The sequence below is a fragment of the Mesoplodon bidens genome (assembly GCF_964165515.1).
Source record: "Mesoplodon bidens genome assembly, chromosome: 10".
In the NCBI taxonomy this organism is placed as follows: domain Eukaryota; kingdom Metazoa; phylum Chordata; class Mammalia; order Artiodactyla; family Ziphiidae; genus Mesoplodon; species Mesoplodon bidens.
Genome location: NC_138172.1, coordinates 74,000,101 through 74,018,423, shown reverse-complemented (window position 1 = coordinate 74,018,423; position 18,323 = coordinate 74,000,101). Strand labels below are relative to the sequence as shown.

General features: G+C 36.6%; 1 protein-coding gene across 5 annotated transcripts in view; it reads right to left on the bottom strand.

The window, feature by feature from the left end:
- Positions 1 to 18,323, bottom strand: part of UBR2 (ubiquitin protein ligase E3 component n-recognin 2) — a 116,638-nt gene that overhangs the window by 81,486 nt on the left and 16,829 nt on the right. For all 5 annotated transcript variants that reach the window (XR_014016746.1, XM_081245135.1, XM_081245137.1 and 2 more), the window contains exon 3: positions 713 to 791. Coding sequence is in view for 4 of the 5 variants with exons in the window: in XM_081245135.1 (XP_081101261.1) it covers positions 713 to 791 (79 nt within the window). In the remaining variant the exon portion in view is untranslated. The remainder of the gene's footprint in view (positions 1 to 712; positions 792 to 18,323) is intronic.

Sequence of the window (18,323 nt, the reverse complement as noted above, 5' to 3'; positions counted from 1 at the left end):
GATTAGGGTGAAAAATTCCAGCTAGTAACAGTTCCCTAAATTTTTGAATGCTCACAGCTCTGTCTTCAGCATCCAGTAGAGGAACCAGGACAGGCTTAGCAATAATCTGCCTATGTATTTTGTATCCCTGACTTAAAAACAAACATACTTGATTTTTGGAAAAGTACTGATTGCATTACAGCAGTTAAAAAAAAAAAATTGATTAGTCTTATGTTCTGAAGTTGGCCCTTTTCTACATTGTACTAGATGCCTCTTTAATATTAAGAAATGACAATTCTGTAGAAGCTGACCAATAGATAGAACCATTTCTTAAAGGTATAATCCTGTCACTTTTACTTAACTGCTCACTCATCTCCCTTCAGAACCTCCCTCTTGCATTTTAACTCTCACCTTTATCCTCTAATTTTTGATAACTCGCTTTATAAACCTAGAATTATAAAGATAATAAACATTAAAAAAATAACAAAACTAGTTGAAAACCAATACTGAAAGAGCTGCTATCTATAGTCTTTTAATCTTAAACCATGTGTTCCATGAAATCTGGATTCATAATTCATCTCTACACTGCCATCGTATGTTTAATGGTATTTGAGTAACACATTTCTTAAACCACTCTCTCCTGTTTCAGTGTTAAATCTTGGAATTTTAAAAAGAAAAGGTACTGAGTATAAAATTCAATACTAGGTGTGGTTATTATCTGGATATTACTAACCCTATATCGATGGTCTCTGTGAATACTTCCCAAAAAGCACTCCATGCATAAAACACAAGTTGGATCAACTGCACAGTCTCTGTAAAGTTAAAGAAAAAAAAAATCAGAGTGTCATAAAATAACTGTATATTTTACCACATAATATCTCAAATTGGAATCCATCTTGGAAGAGCCAGAATAGTGAAATGCCTTAGTGTTAGAGGAAAAGAAATTATTTTTCCCAAAGATCTGTCAGATCTTTGATCAATGGAGTCAGCTTACGAACCTGCTTCTCATACTGGATGTGCACTAGGGGGTCTTAGAAGGCACATATTACTAGAATGGCAATTTTCCCTAAATATTGAGGGAAATCCTATTTTATATTAAAACACACAGATGTATATGGGATAGACTTTAAATATTATAAATTCTTAAGATATTTTAACTAATTTAAATGGCAATAACATATTAAGTGTTCAGTATACAGGCTGACATGGACCTCCACCCTCGGTCTGTATATCTGATGGTCACACAACACCTGTGGTTCATAAGACATCCTGATGGGGGAGTAGGAGTTCCACAAAGTGAATGGGTTGACAGTGGTGCCTTTGATCATTTCATTTGCTTTTATCATACTGCAATTTAGATACATTTACAGATCATATCTTAAATAATTTCTATGATTCTATGAAATGAGATGGGGAGTCATGAAAATCTTTAAATTTCCCCTTATCCTTGTTTCTGTATCGCATAGGCAACCACCCTACTATGCCTACTGTGTGCCCTTTAATTTGTATGTGTTCTTGCAAAATGTTTTTGAATGCATGTATTTAAAAAAAATTTTATTTTTTAAACTGTAGTTGATTTACAATATTTTATTAGTTTCACGTGTACAGCAAAGTGATTTGGATATATATATGTGTGTGTGTATATATATATATTTCAGATTCTTTTCCATTATAGGTTATTACAAGATGCTGAATATAGTTTCCTGTGCTATACAGTAAATCCTTATTGTTTACTGAGTGCATGTATTTTTTTTTTTTTTTTTGCGGTACGCGGGCCTCTCACTGCTGTGGCCTCTCCCACTGCAGAGCACAGGCTCCGGACGTGCAGGCTCAGCGGCCATGGATCACGGGCCCAGCCACTCCGCGGCATGTGGGATCTTCCCGGACTGGGGCACGAACCCGTGCCCCCTGCATCAGCAGGCGGACTCTCAACCACTGCGCCACCAGGGAAGCCCCGAGTGCATGTATTTTTGATGTGTGCAAATCTTACTGTGTTATATCTCATTCTGTTCTTTTTCAATTCTGTAACATAATCCATTCATTTTGTATGTGTACATTTGATTTGCTGCTTCTGATTGGTATATAATATGCCATGGCATGTATTCAAAACATTTTTTCTCTACTATCCCTGCACCGGACACCTGGATTACCTCTAATGCCTTTCTACCACAAATAATGCTGCAATGAATATCCCTGTAAATGTTTTCTTATGGATCTGATTGAGATTTTCTTCGGCATATAAACTCAAGAGCAGAATAGCTGGGTCATATACATATAGAGTTTTAATTCTGAGTGCCATGCTACTGTCCAGAGTGGCTACATGTGTCCCAGCAGTGTGTAAGAGTTTTTATAACCTGCATCTTCATCAGCATTTGGTTTTTATCTCATTTGCTAATATGTGCCAGCTTAACATATATGAAATATCTTACTGTCTTTTTTGTTTTTTGTTGTGGTTTTTTTTTTTCTTTTGGCTGTTTTGTTGCTGCACGTGGGCTTTCTCTAGTTGCAGCGAGCGGGGGCTACTCTTCATTGCAGTGCATGTGCTTCTCATTGCAGTGGCTTCTCTTGTTGCAGAGCACGGGCTCTAGGTGTGCAGGCTTCTGTAGTTGTGGCACGCAGGCTCAGTAGTTGTGGCTTGTGGGCTCTAGAGCGCAGGCTCAGCAGTTGTGGCACATGGGCTTAGTTGCTCCGCAGCATGTGGGATCTTCCTGGGCCAGGGCTCGAACCCGTGTCCCCTGCATTGGCAGGCAGATTCTTAACCACTGAGCCACCAGGGAAGCCCCTATCTTACTGTTTTAATTTGTATTTCTCTGACTGCTAATACATTTGAGCAACTCTTCATATGCTTACTGCTTTGAGGATTTCCTTTTCTATAAACTGCCTGTTTATATCCTTTGCCCATTTTTCTGGTGGGATTGCTTTCTTTATCTTGTTCATTTGCAGGAGTTTCCTATATAGTCTAGTTTAGAGGACATTAATCACTTGGCAATTTAAACATTGCAAATATTGTCTCCCATTTGTCACATGTATATTAGTTTTGCCCATGGGGTCCTTTGTTAAATAGAGCTCCCTATTTTGATGCAATTAAATTTACACACAAATTGGTTTGTGCTTTGAGGTTTTAGAAGTTCCTTCCCCAACCCTAGGTCATGAAAATATATATGTTTTTAAGGAAAATAATTTTCTTCTATTAAACCTTTTGGTTTTATCTTCCACATATAGGTGTTTAATCCATCTGGAATCTACCTTTGCATATGATATAGGATAGAGATACTGTTTTACTTCTCCATATATAATGAGCTGCTTTTTCTAAAACCATTTACTAAACAACCTAACTTTTACCTATTGATTGTGGTGTCACCTATATAACACATTAAGTTCCCATATATCCTTGGGTCTATTATCTAAGCTCTCTAAGAGTGATCTATTTGTTTGTTCTTATACTATACCACACTGTATTACTATGGCTTTTTGTAGTATTGATATATCTTAATATCTGATAGGGTAAATTCCCCTTTATTCTCCTTTTTTAAAGGTTGATTTAACTATTCATGAATTATTATTTATTCTTCTACACAGTAAGTTTACAGAGTTCCTCGAAAATACCCAGCTAAAATTTTGACAGAGATTACTTGGAATTTATTGATAAACTTCAGAAGTAATAACATCCTTATAAGAGTAAATTACCATGTCCACGATTATTTCCTATATCTTTTATTGAAGTTTTAAATTTTTCTTAATGAGTCCTGTGTATTCTTGATTAGACTAATATCTAGGCACTTTCTAGGTTTTGTTGTTTTAATGATACACATTTTTTAAAAATTTCATTTTCTAGTTGGTTAAGGATGATGAAAATAAATAGTATTGATTTTTAAGACCCTTGATGAACTCAAGGCAGTTTTAATAGTTTGCTGACTCTGTTTTATTCCCCTGAAGTAAATGTGTATACTGTCTGTACATAATGACAGTTTTATCTTTTTCCTTACAATAGTTATTCTTCTTCCCTTATACTGTTGACAAGGACTTCTAGTAATATGTTAAATAAGAGCAGTAATAGTAGGCATCCTTGTCTTTAGATATTAAAGTAAGCTCATCTAAGTATTATGTTCACTGTAGGTACTAAGAAAGTGCTCTTCTAGGGCTTCCCTGGTGGCGCAGTGGTTGAGAGTCCGCCTGCCGATGCAGGGGACATGGGTTCGTGCCCCGGTCTGGGAAGATCCCACATGCCGCAGAGCAGCTAGGCCCGTGAGCCATGGCTGCTGAGCCTGCGCGTCCAGAGCCTGTGCTTCGCAACGGGAGAGGCCACAACAGCGAGAGGCCCGCGTACAGCAAAAAAAAAAAAAAAAAAAAAAAAAAGAAAGTGCTCTTCTAGAAAGAATTAAGCATTTATCTTGTCTTTCCTATATAAACTGTGCCTCAGGGTTATCGAAGGATTGATGAGGGACTGTTTCTTTCATAGAAGACTAGTTTATAAACAAAGAAGAGATGATAAATTAGAGTAGCACCACTTTGCTACCCCCTAATGAATAACAATCCAGGCAGCAAGCATCAATGACTGCTAAAACATTAGGTAAAAAGGCTGATGGAGGGACTTCCCTGGCAGTGGTTAAGACTCCGTGCTTCCAACGCAGGGGGCACAGGTTAAATCCCTGGTTGGGGAACTAAGATCCCACATGCCACGTGGCGCGGCAAAAAACGTAAATAAATAAGAGGCTGCTGGAGACCTTCACGATGGTTGCACGTGCCAGGTACCTAAACCCACTAATCAATTTTAACAAAAGCAGCCAAGCATCATATACTTCCTGATATTAAGAATTAAGAAGTCATGCATCAGGCTTCCTTGGTGGCGTAGTGGTTAAGAATCTACCTGCCAATGCAGGGGACACAGGTTCGAGCCCTGGTCCGGGAAGATCCCACATGCCGTGGAGCAACTAAGCCCGTGCGCCACAACTACTGAGCCTGTGCTCTAGAGACCTTGAGCCACAACTACTGAGCCCACACGCCACAGCTACTGAAGCTCGCGTGCCTAGAGCCTGTGCTCCACAACAAGAGAAGCCACCGTAATGAGAAGCCCGCGCACAACGAAGAGTGGCCCCTGTTCCCTGCAACTAGAGAAAGCCCGCGCAGCAACGAAGACCCAACGCAGCCAAAAATAAATAAAAATAATAAAGTTCTCTTAAAAAAAAGTTATGCATCAATAATTATGAAATTATTATCTACCCCCCCCAATAATAGAAGTTAATCAAGCCTAACTACCTGTTTCGAGGAAAGACAGGGAAAAAAGAAACATTTAAGCAACACCATGGGGCCACAATCAGCCAAATCTAGAATGTGGAAAATTCCATAGGACAAATGACCTGGTTTCTTAGCAACATAATGGAAAAAAGAAGGAAGGAAAGAGGTAAAAGAGCTATTACAGTTTAAAAGAAAAAATGAAGAATAACAGCCAAATGCAATGTGTGAACTCTGAATTCACAGTTATGAGTCAATCAGGACAATTTCAACTCTGCTAGACAGCAGATAATATTAAGGAATTAGTGTTAATTATTTTAGGATATTAATGGTTAGAGAGAAAAAAGGTACATACTCAGTATTGATTAAAAAGAGCATGTTGTCTGGAACATGCTTCAAAATAATCTAGCAGGGCACGAAAAAAGTGTATGAGAGTGTATGTGTGTGTATATAGATTAAAAAGAGTTGCCATACATTGATAATTGCTGAAGCTGAGCAATGATTACCTGTCACGTCTATTGTACCACTCACCCTACCTTTATTATGTTTGAAACTGTCTATAATAAAAAACTTTTAAAAATCCAATATACAAATACTCAATAAAGTTCCCTTATATATTCTTTGTTTGCTAAGAATTAAATCACAAACAATAATTGAAATACATAAAATGCTTTTCTGAATCAAATCAGAAAAACATTTTTCTTTTCTCAACTATTAAAATGGTGAATTACATCAATAATTGTTTTAAAGATGAACTATCTTTGGATTCCTGAACTAAATTCCATTTGATCATGATGCATCACTCGTTTAGTATATTCTTGGATTCAGATAGCTAATATTTTATTTAGGATCCCTTTCATCTACATTAATAAGGGAAATGGCTTTATAATATCTCCTCTTGAATTTATCAGGGTTTCAAATCAAGCTTATTAAGTAGCCGCATAAAGAGTTAGGCAGTTTTCACTCTTGCCCTCTTTTCTGCAGTAACTTGTTTAAGAAAGGAATTAATTGTTCCTTCAAAATTTGATAGAACTCACCCATACACAGTCATCCAGGTATGCAATTTTTGGGAGGGAAGATCTTTGATTACCATTCCAATGTTTTCATACTATATTCAAGTTGCCTATCATTTTCCTACAAATTTATCCATTTCATCTACATTTTCAATTTTTTTTTTAGCATTTACTTATTCATAATTCTCATATTTCAGAGGTTGTCCAACTTTCTCAGTTCATGGCATCTTTAGTGTCTCAACAGTTTCTTTCAGGGTATCACTAGACCAAATGAAACACCTAATCATTCTATTTATCAAACAGTTAGACTCAAAAAACTTAGTACCTGTTAGGCACTGCATAACTTCTCAAACCTTAGAATCAGACTGGATACCTCCACCCTCATTTCTTATTCCACAGGTATTTGCTTTTTAATCACAACAACGGAGAGGGCCCAGCTTCGGCAAGAAATGACATCACTAAAAGGAATGCAGTGAGTGTACATCTCTATTTTCATTCTGAATTTTATATATGTGCATCTTCTCTTTTCTTACTCAGTCTTCTCAGAAAACTACCTTAAAAATTCCAAAGAATAAGTATCTCAACTTTTTACTTCATTTTCTGATCTTTTTATTTCCTTTCTTCTTTTTCCTTTGAGTGTGCTCAATTGTTCTATTTCTACAAACTTCTTGAACTCAGTGTTTACCTTATTTTTCTTTTTTATCTTTTTTATTTTTTATTTTTTTTGCAGTACATGGGCCTCTCACTGTTGTGGCTCTCCCGTTGCGGAGCAAAGGCTATGGACGCGCAGGCCCAGCAGCCATGGCTCACGGGCCCAGCCGCTCTGCAGCATGTGGGATCTTCCCGGACCGGGGCACGAACCCGCGTCCCCTGCATTGGCAGGCAGATTCTTAACCACTGCGCCACCAGGGAAGGCCCTCTTTTTTATCTTTGAAATAATTTTATTTATAGGAAAATTGCAAGAATAGTAGAGTTCCTTTACACCCTTACCAAGCTTTCCTTAACGTTAACCATAGTACAAGGAAACTGTACAAGGAAATTGTACCAAAAACATTGGTACAATATTGTTAACTACAGACCTTATTCAAATATCATTGGTTTTCCCACTAAGGTCATTTTTTTCTCTTCTGGATCCAACACAGGCTCCCACATTACATTAGATGTAATTTCTCCTTAATCTCCTCTAATCTCCAAAAGACTGACAGTTCCCCAGTCTTTTCTTGACTTTGAGACCATAACCCTTTTGAAGAGTATTGGTTAGTTATTTTGCAGATGTTCCACAATTTGTGTTTGTGATGTTTTCATGATTAGATTGAGTTATGCATTTTTGGCAAAAACACCAGAGGAATGATGCTGTGTCTTTCTCAGTGCATCATAACACGGGGCACGTGTTGATTTGATATGCTTTATTACTGGTGATGTTACCTTTGCTCACTTCATTAAGATGGTGTCTGCCGGATTTCTTCACTGTAAAGTTGTTATTGTTCCTTTTGTAATTAAATATATTTGGGGAGATACTTTGTGACTATGCAAACATCCTCCTATTTCTCCTCAAAATTTCATCCACTAGCTTTAGCATCTACCAATGGATCTAGACTACAATTATTACTGTGTTACTTGCCTAATGATGATTTCCTGTTTTATTTATTAACTGTAACTCTTCAATACAGGAAAACTACTGAAAACATCCCTTCTCTCCCGTTTATTTACTCAAAGAGTATGGACTCATGGATATTTATTTTATTCTATGGGTTATAATTTAATACTATCATTACTTATTTCATTACCCAAATTGTTTTAGCTGTGGCCATTGGGAACTCTTTCAGTTTGGTCCCCATGCCCTTTCAACAGGCCCTGTTTCTTTTTGAGCACTTTCTTACCTCTGGCAACATAACATGTTCCAGGCTTATTTTTTAATCTTCCTTGTCCCAGCCCTGGAATCAATCATTCCTCCATGGAACTCTGATTCTTTTTATTGGACAATGGTATTTAGAAACCAGTATGTGGGTACTGGGTATGCTCACTGCTATGGTAGTTTCATTGTTTCTAGGTCCTTTCAGCAGACACAGCCAGGAAATGTATGTTTGTATAGTTTATTTTTAACCTTTCTTTTTTGGGCAAACATTTTAAAGTTATACATTTCCTTCTAAATACTACTTTAGCTATGTCCCCAAAATTTCAACATGTAATCTTATATTCAGTTCTGTTTCTAAATTTCCTCAGTAATTTCAGTGATTTTCTTTTACTTAATGTTAGTTCCCAAACTTTGTTTAACCTACTCTTTTGTTATTTGTTTCTAATTCTTTTTGCAATAAATATAGTGGGAGAACAATCTGCATGGCTCTAAGCCTTGAGAATTAAGTGAGGTTTGGTCTTTAAGACCAAATATACAGATCACTTTTTAAAAATTGAGATATAATTCACATATTATAAAATTCGCCTTCTTAAAGTATACAACTTAGTGGTTCTTAATATATTTACAAGGTTGTGCAACTATAACCAACCAGAACATTTAGAGAAACGTCTATTCAAATCCTTTGCCCATGTTTTAATTGGGCTGTCTTTCTGTGTCCCTTACGTTTTCTACCATAAATATTATATTTATCAGATATGAAAACTGCTACTTTAGCTTTCTTTTATGTCATACTTTTTGCCTGGCATATTTTTCTCCACTGTTTCTATTCCTATTTTTAGCAACTTTCTGTTTTACTTTGCCTCTCACAGATAACATTTTTGGATTTTAAAAAATCTGAGAACCACTGTCTTTATATTTTTATATAATTATTAAGAAAAGTAAAGCCAGTGGCTTGTCCTCTAGGAGCTCATCATTTAACAGAAAAGACAAATGTGCATAGTTACTGTACCAGTCATTAAATGCCATTATATTAAAGGTAAGTTGGGGGTTGGTAAAAGCACCCATCTCCAAATTCTCTTGATCATGGATCCCTTTTATTAAAATGTTTAGAGCACGCACCATCTATCTATATGTAAATATACTCATATTACATATATATTTATATTAATAAGTTTATACTGATAGGTTATACATATGCACTGCTGTACTAATTAGAGTCCCTCAATTATACTGTAACTGGAGTCCCAAGAGTGGCAAAAACAAGGCAGAAAATATATTTGAAGATATAGTAACCTAAATTTCCCAAATTTGGTTAAAGACATCAACTTACAGATCCAAGAAACTCAAGGAGCCCCAAGAAGATAAATACAAAGAACATATAGCTAGGTGTCTCATAATCAAACTGTTAAAATTCAAAGATAAAGTAAAAATCTTGAAGGCAGCTAGAGAAAACCAACACATTTCACATAAGGGAATATAGATATGCTAATAAAAGCTGACTTATCATCAGAAACCATAGACGTCAGGAGTGGAACAGGATCTTTAAACACTGAAAAGGAAAAGAAAGTATCAACCCAAAATTCTATATTCAGGAAAATATGCTTTAAAAAAATGAGCACAGACTTGCAGTTTCCAGCCCAGCATGTAAGAAGTCTGGAGGTCGCCACTTTGTCCTAACAACAGTAAAAAGGTGAACAAACTGAAATATCAACAACTCTTCTTAGATCTGTAAGACAAGTGAAGTCATAGGGCAAACTGCTAACCCCAAAATGGGAGAGACCAACAGGTGAATACAGAGAATCACAACTTATGAGAGCAGAAAGCCACTAGCACAAACCTGCACAGGAACCAGTGGTGAGGTAGGGAAACATGAACTGTAATTAACCAGCTGTTGAAGGCTCAGTGTGATCAAGTTTGAAAAATTAAAAATCCCAGGGGGACTTCCCTGGTGGCTCAGTGGTTAAGAATCCGCCTGCCAATGCAGGGGACATGGGTTCGATCCTGGTCTGGGAAGATCCCACATGTCGTGGAGCAACTAAGCCCGTGTACCACAACTACTGAGCCTGCGCTCTAGAGCCCATGAGCCACAACTACTGAAGCCTGTGAGCCACAACTACTGAAGCCCGTACGCCTAGAGCCCGTGCTCCGCAACAGGAGAAGCCACCGCACTGAGAAGCCTGTGCACCGCAATGAAGACCCAACACAGCCAAAAAAATAAAAAATAAAAATTCCAGCGACCCGGTCATTGGGGGTCCCACACTTTAGTGAGTTTAATTTCCTGGAGTTCTACTAGGTTCTCACAGTGAATATCAGAGAAAAATTCTCTCGTGCTTCCAGCAGAAGGGTAAAAGGAACCACTTTGAAATATTCCAGAGCATTCTGTTCTTAACAAAGTCTGCCTGCAGAAGAAACTATTTAATCAGAGCCTAACCTGCTGGGGTATTATCAGTCAAACTGACCTGAAAAAAGGGAAATACCCAATTCCAGCCCACTCTAGCCATCCTGTCCCAACTAAAGGGTGAATGCGGGGGCACTGAGAAACACATGTGAAGTTCACAGATCAGAGGTATAGGCACACTAAAAGATTGAGACTTAATCACATGACTATGGAATGCTTCTACCCCCTGACCCATTACCACCACGTTATTTTTTTTCTGTTATACATTTTCTAGCAGATGCTTTTGTTTTTTTAAAATTTTATTGAAGTATAGTTGATTTACAATGTTGTGTTAATTTCTGCTGTACAGCAAAGTGACTCAGTTATACATACATATATATTCTTTTTCATATTCTTTTCCATTATGGTTTATCACAGGATATTGAATATAGTTCCCTGTGCTATAATGTAGTACCCTGTTGTTTATCCATCCTATATACAATAGGATTGCATCTGCTAAGCCCAAACTCCCAACACTTCCCTCCCTCACACCCCCTTCTCCCTTGGCAACCACAAGTCTGTTCTCTATGTTTGTACCACCACATTATTAAAGGACTATTTACAAGATCCCTTTTACCCAGTATATCACATGCCTAGCGATCAAGAAAAAATTATAAGACACACCAAAAGACCAAAACGTACAGTTTGAAGAGACAGAGCAAGCATCAAAATCAGACTCAGATATTGGAATTACCAGACCTGGAATTAAAAACAATTATGATTAATATGCTAACGGCGCTAATGGATACAGTAGACAGCTTGCAAGAACAGATGGGCAATATAAACAGAGACTGAAATCCTAAGAAAGAACCAAAAAGAAATGCCAGAGATCAAAAACACTGAAACAGACATGAAGACAGACTTTGATGGACTTATTGGTAGACTGGATATAGCCGAGGAAAGAATCTCTGAGCTTAAGGATATCTCAACAGAATGCTCTAAGGCTGATGTATGGGAGGGGAGTTTGGGGGAGAATGGATACATGTATATGTATGGCTGATTCCCTTTGCTGTGCACCTGAAACAATCATAACATTGTTAATCTGCTATACTCCAGTATAAAATAAAAAGTTAAAAAAACCAAACCTTTACATATACGTCTTGGGGGGAAAAAAGAAAGCTCTAAGGCTGAAAAGCAAAGAGAAAAAAGACTGGAAAGAAAACACAACAGAATATCCCTGAACTATGGGACACCTACAAAAGGTTTAACATATGTGTAATAGGAATACAAAAAAGAGAGGAACGAGAGAAAGAAACAGAATATTGAAAACAATATTTATTGAGAATTTCCCTAAATGAATAGCAGGCACCAAACCACAAATCCAGGAAGTTCAAAGAACATCAAGTGGGAAAAACACCAAAAAACCTTGTACCTAGGCATATCATTTTCAAACTACAGAAAATCAAAGATAAAGAAAAAATCCTGAAAGAAGCCAGAAGAGAAAAACAACTTACCTAGAGAAGAGCAAAGATAAGAATTACATCTGACTTTTCCTCAGAAACCATGAAAGCAACAGGAAAGCAGAGTGAAATATTTGAAGTGTTGAAGAATTACATCTGACTTTTCCTCAGAAACCATGCAAGTAACAGGAAAGCAGAGTGAAATATTTGAAGTGTTGAAAGAAAAAATGCCTACCAACCTAGAATTTTGTACCTACAATATTATCCTTCAAAAGTGAAGGTGAAAGGAAAACTTTCTCAGGCAACCAAAGTGGACTTGGGTTAGTTGTAATATATCACAAATTCTAGGGCAACCACTGAAAAAGGTAAAAGTATATATAACACTGATATGTTATGAAAGGAGTGGCTTTATCAACATCTGATAAAATAGACCTTAAGACAAGGACTAAGTACAAGAATTAATAAAGGTCACTGACATTTCATAATGATAAAATATATAAGTATATAGCAATTATAAATATCTATGTATGTGGTTAATAAAAGAGCTCTTAGATACATGAAACATAAACTGATAGAACTAAAAGAAGTAAACAAATCCACAATCACATTTGGAGATTTTCATACCCCTTTCTCAGTAACTGAAAGAACCAGTCATAAAAATCAGTAAGGACAGAAGACCTGAATGGCACAATCAACCACCTTGTCCTAATTGACGTTTATAGATTACTCATCCAGCAACTGCAAAATACACCTTCTTTTCAAGTGCATATGGAATGTACAAGACTGACCATGTTGCTAGGTCATAAAACAAGTCTCAATAAATTTAAAGGTTGCAACCTTACAGAACTTTGTGTTAGAAACCAGTTACAATATATCTAGGAAAGTCTCAAATATATGAAAATTAAACAATGCGCCTCTAAATAACCCATGGATTAAAGAATAAAATATGAGCACATTAAATCAAAAGTTAAGTAGAAAGAATAAAAGTAGAAATCAAAAAAACAAAACAGATAAAAAAGAAAACTAACAAAGCCAAAAACTGATTCTTTAATCAGTTTTATTAATCTTTTCAAAGACAGAAAACACAAATTACTAATATCAGAATGGAAGAGGGGACCTCACTGTAGATACCACAGATATCAACAGCATAAGGAAATATGCACAGCTCTATGTCAATAAATTTGACATTATACAATGAAACATATTTCTTGAAAAGTACAGTGTACCAAAATTGCACAAGATGAAATGAAGTTCTAAATAACTCTAGTAAGTATCAAAGAAATTTAATTTATCAAAAACTTCCTCTGAAGAAAATACCAGGCCTTAGTGGTTTGTTTTACTGGAAAATTCTTCAAATGCTGAAGGAAGAACTCATACCAATTTTATACAAATTCTTCAAAAATATAGGAAAAAGGAATACTTCTCAATTCATTTTATAAGGCCAGCATAACTCTGCTCTACCAAAACCAGACGAAGACATTACAAGAAAGTGACAGGTTTATATTATTATTTTCTTTTTTAGTTTTTAAAAAACATATAAATGAACTTATTTACAATACAGAAACAGACTTACAGATATCCAGAACAAACTTACGGATACCAAAGGGGAAACGTGTGTGGGGGTGGTGGTGATAAATCAGGAGCTTGGAATGAACATACACACACCACTAGATAAAAGACAGATAACCAACGAGGACCTACTATATAGCACAGGGAACTCTACTCAATATTCTGTGATAACCTATATGAAAAAAGAATCTAAAAAATATATGTGTATGTATAACTGAATCACTTTGCTGTACACCTGAAACTAACACATCATTGTAAATCAACTATACTCCAATGAAATTAAAATACTTTTTTAAAAAAAAAGAATGGCAGAGGACAGGGAGAAGGAAGCTGAGCCCTGAATGATATGATTGAGCCACTGAATCAAGCAACCTGAAAGCTTGCCCCATCTCTGCACTTGCTGCTTTGACAGGTTTATGTTATGACAGTGTTATATTAAGGATTTTTTGTGTCTGTAATCTATGAAATGTACAGACACAAAAACACCTTAATATAACACTAGCTAACTCAATCCAGCAATATATAAAAGTTACGATACATGATAATCAAATAGAGTTTATCTCACTAATGAAAACCATTTGGAAAAATATCAGTCAATGCAATCATTAATGGAATAAAAAAGGAAAATTATGACAATCTCAATAGATGCAATAAAAGCACCTGACAACGTTCAGTCATTTATAAAAAAACAAAAAACAAACAAACAAAAACACCACTCAGCAAACTAGAAATAGAAGGGAAAGTCCGCAATGAGATAAAGGGTGTATATGAGAAAACTATACCTAACATCATATTTAACGGTAAAAGACTGAATACCTCCCATCCAAGGCAAGGATGTCCTACTTTCACCAGTGCAATAAGGCACAAAAAAATAAAAGGCAGAAAGACTGGAAAGGAATAAATAAAACTGTCCATTCAGAGAGGACACAATTACGCAAAAATCCTAAGGAACAAAACCCAGAAGATAACAAAAACTACTAGAACTACTAAGCGAATTTAGCAACGTCACAGGACACAAGATCAATATCAGAACCCAACTGTATTTCTTTATATTCACAGAAGAAAACTGAAATTAAAACTAAGAAACTAGGGGCTTCCCTGGTGGCGCAGTGGTTGAGAGTCCGCCTGCCGATGCTGGGGACACGGGTTCGTGCCCCAGTCCGGGAAGATCCCACATGCCGCAGAGCGGCTGGGCCTGCGCGTCCAGAGCCTGTGCTCCGCAACGGGAGAGGCCACAGCGGTGAGAGGCCCGTGTACCACCAAAATAAAAAACAAACAAAAACAAACAAACAAAAAACCTAAGAAAAAAGAATACCATCATAAAATATTTAGAGGTATGTATAAATTCTACATAAAAACAAAAGACACAGTTAAAAGAGATTAAAGAAGACCTCAATAAATGGAGAGATATAAGATGTTAATGGATTGGAAAACTCAATATTGTTAAAACGTCAATTCTTCCCAAATTGATCTACAGATTCAATGCAATCCTGATCATAAACTCAGCAGTCGTTCTTAAAAATAAACATTGACAAGTTAATTCTAAAATTTATAAAATGCAAAGGATCTGAAATAGACAAATGAAACTTTAAAGGAACAAAAATGGAATCAACTCAAAGTTTACTACGAAGTTACAGTAATCAAGTTAATGTGGTTATTGGCATAAGAACAGCCATATCAATGAATGGAATTGATTAGAGTGTTCTGAAATACATCCACACTCATATGGGCAAATGGTTTTTGATAAGGTACCAAAGCAATTCAATGGGCAAAAGAATAAACAGTGCTAGAACAACTGGATCCCCACATGTAGTAAGTAAATGAAACTCAACCCCTACACCTCAAGCCATAAAAAAAAAAAAATTAGTTTTGAGACAGATCACAGACCCACAAATAAAATCTAAAATTTCAAAGTTTATAGAAGAAAACCGAGAGAATGTCCTTGACACCTGGGAGAAGGCAGACATTTCTTTAACACAGGAAACAATCATCATAAAATTTAAGTTGGTAAGTTAAACTCCATCAAAATTTTAAACCCCTGCCATCAAAAGACACCGTATAGGGACTTCCCTGTTGGCCCAGTAGTTAAGAATCCACCTGCCAATGCAGGGAATGTGGGGTCGATCCCTGGTTCGGGAAGATCCCACATATCATGGAACAACTAAGCCCGTGTGCCACAACTACTGAGCCCGTGTGCCACAACTGCTGAAGCCCGCGCGCCTAGAGCCCACGCTCTGCAACAAGAGAAGCCACCACACCACAACAAAGAGTAGCCCCCACTTGCCACAACTGGAGAAAGCCTGCGAACAGCAACGAAGACACAATGCAGCCAAAAAAAGGACACCATATAGGCAAGTCACAGACTGGGAGAAAATATTCACAAAACATGTCTGACAAAGGACTTGTATCCAGAACACATAAAGAACTCCAGAGAATTCCCGGCAGTCCAGTGGCGAGGGCTCTGCCCTCTCACTTACGAGGCCCCGGGGTTCAATCCCTGGTTGGGGAACTAAATCCCATAAGCTGCACAGCATGGCCAAAAAACCAAACAAACAAACAAACACAAAGAAACAGAACATATAAAGAACTCCAAAACTCAGTAATAAAAAATATAAAGAAGCCAATAAAAAACAGACAAAAGACTTGAACAAAAACTTCATTAGTTAAATGGGCAATGAACATGCAAAATTGCACCAACATCATTAGTCATTAGAGAAAATTAAACCCATATTGAGATATCACTATACAGAACAGCTAAAATTTAAAAGACTGACATCAAATGTCGGTGAGAAAATGGAGCAAGTGGAACATTACTGGTGGGAACAAAAAAATATTTTAGAAAAAGTTTTGGCAGTTTCTTATCAAGTTCAAATATACTTGCCCCTTGACACAGCAATTCTACTCCTGGAGATTTATCCATGAATATTTAAATATATGTCCACAAAAAGACTTGTTTTGCAAATGGTTGTAGCCAGCTGAGAGTGCCCTCTCATAGATAACAGTCTAGAAAAGCCTATTTTAATGGTGTCTTAATATTCCTAAAATGTTCCATAAAAAGCTGAAGATTTTTAATAGTGTAAGATTTATTATTTGGTATTTTATTTTATTTTATCTTATTTTTATTGTTTGGCTGCGCCGTGGAACATGTAGGATCTAGTTCCCCAACCAGGGACCAAACCTGTGACCCCTGAGGTGGAAGTGAGGAGTCCCAGCCACTGGACCGCCAGGGAATTCCCTTATTTGGTATTTTAAACACACAGATTTATAGCTGAGTACAAAATAATAATGCCTAATACTTTAATATGTTGCTTTTAATATAATGTTGGCATAAGCTGATATGATTCATGAAATAAACCACTTTCCTTAGCTCTAAATATTTAAAATATCTACCAAAAAGTAGAATGAGCTGATAAAAAAGAAGTCATAGAAGCCTTGTTTATGATACCCTCAAATTGAAACAACTCAAATGTTCATCAGTAGTACAATGGATTATGGGCAATTACAATACACTCATACAATGGACAACTACTCAGCAATAAAAATGGAAACAATCTCTAATAATCATAGGATCATGAATGAATCATATATATATTATGCTGAGTAAAAGAAGCCAGGCACCAAAGAGTATGATTTCATTTTGATGAAGTTCTAGAATGGACAAAACTAATCTAAGGTGAAAATATCAGAATAGTGGTTACCTAAGGGCTGGAGCTGTTAACAAGGAAATCTCTAGTTAGATGGAAATGTTCTCTATCTTGGGAGGATGTGAGTTACATGAGGTTAACTATTGTCAAAAATGTACAATTAAGATTTGTGCCTTTTGAAATATGTAAATTTTCCCCTAAAAAATAAAGAACTCAAATAGGGTATCAATAGGAAAACTTTGGTGATATAAATCCAAGTCTCCTTACCTGAAAGGATTACCAGTAATCTATTCATACCTCTATTATTTCCTAACGTCTGGAAAAAGGCATACGTGTAAAGTTGATATTATACCCCACATACTCCTATGTTCGATCTTGCACCAAACTGGTGCATAAAAAGTAAATAAATAAAAATGATCACAAATATCCAAACCAAGAATACAAGATTCATTTTAGACAACCACAGGAATCCAACCTATCTAGGAGATATCAACTTCCCACTCCCTGTTATTTTCCTAGGTTGGAGAGAGCAAGGTAGACAAGGGAAATTCCAATGTATTGAAGGCCACAGTGATAATACACAGCATTGAAATTTTATTTCTAGGTATCTCCCTTGGAAAATACTGAAACGGGTATAAAAAGAGAAGTGTACAAATAGGTACACAATGTTCTTTGTGGTGCAGTGTGCTACGGAAAAAAAAAATCCTAAAATCTACTGATTTCTAATTTCATTAATAAATAGGGCATTCAAATAAATCATGGCCTGTCCTTACTATGGAAATACAGCAGTTAAAAGAATGATGTAGATTTATATATACTGACTGGGAAAGATCTCTAAGACAAATTGTTTCATGAAAAAAAGCCACATTTACAATACATACAGTATAATTTCATTCATGTGTCACATCCATAATTAGAGGTAACCAATATTTTTTAAACTAACACAGCGTTCATTTCAATCTCTGGACCGTTCATGTTAAAAAGAAACAGTCTTAGGAACTTCCCTGGTGGCGCAGTGGTTAAGAATCCACCTGCCAATGCAGGGGACATGCATTTGAGCCCTGGTCCGGGAAGATCCCACATGCCACAGAGCAGCTAAGTCTGTGTGCCAAAACTGAGCCTGCGCTCTAGAGCCTGCGAGCCACAACTACTGAGCCTGCATGCCGCAACTACTGAAGCCCACGCACCTAGAGC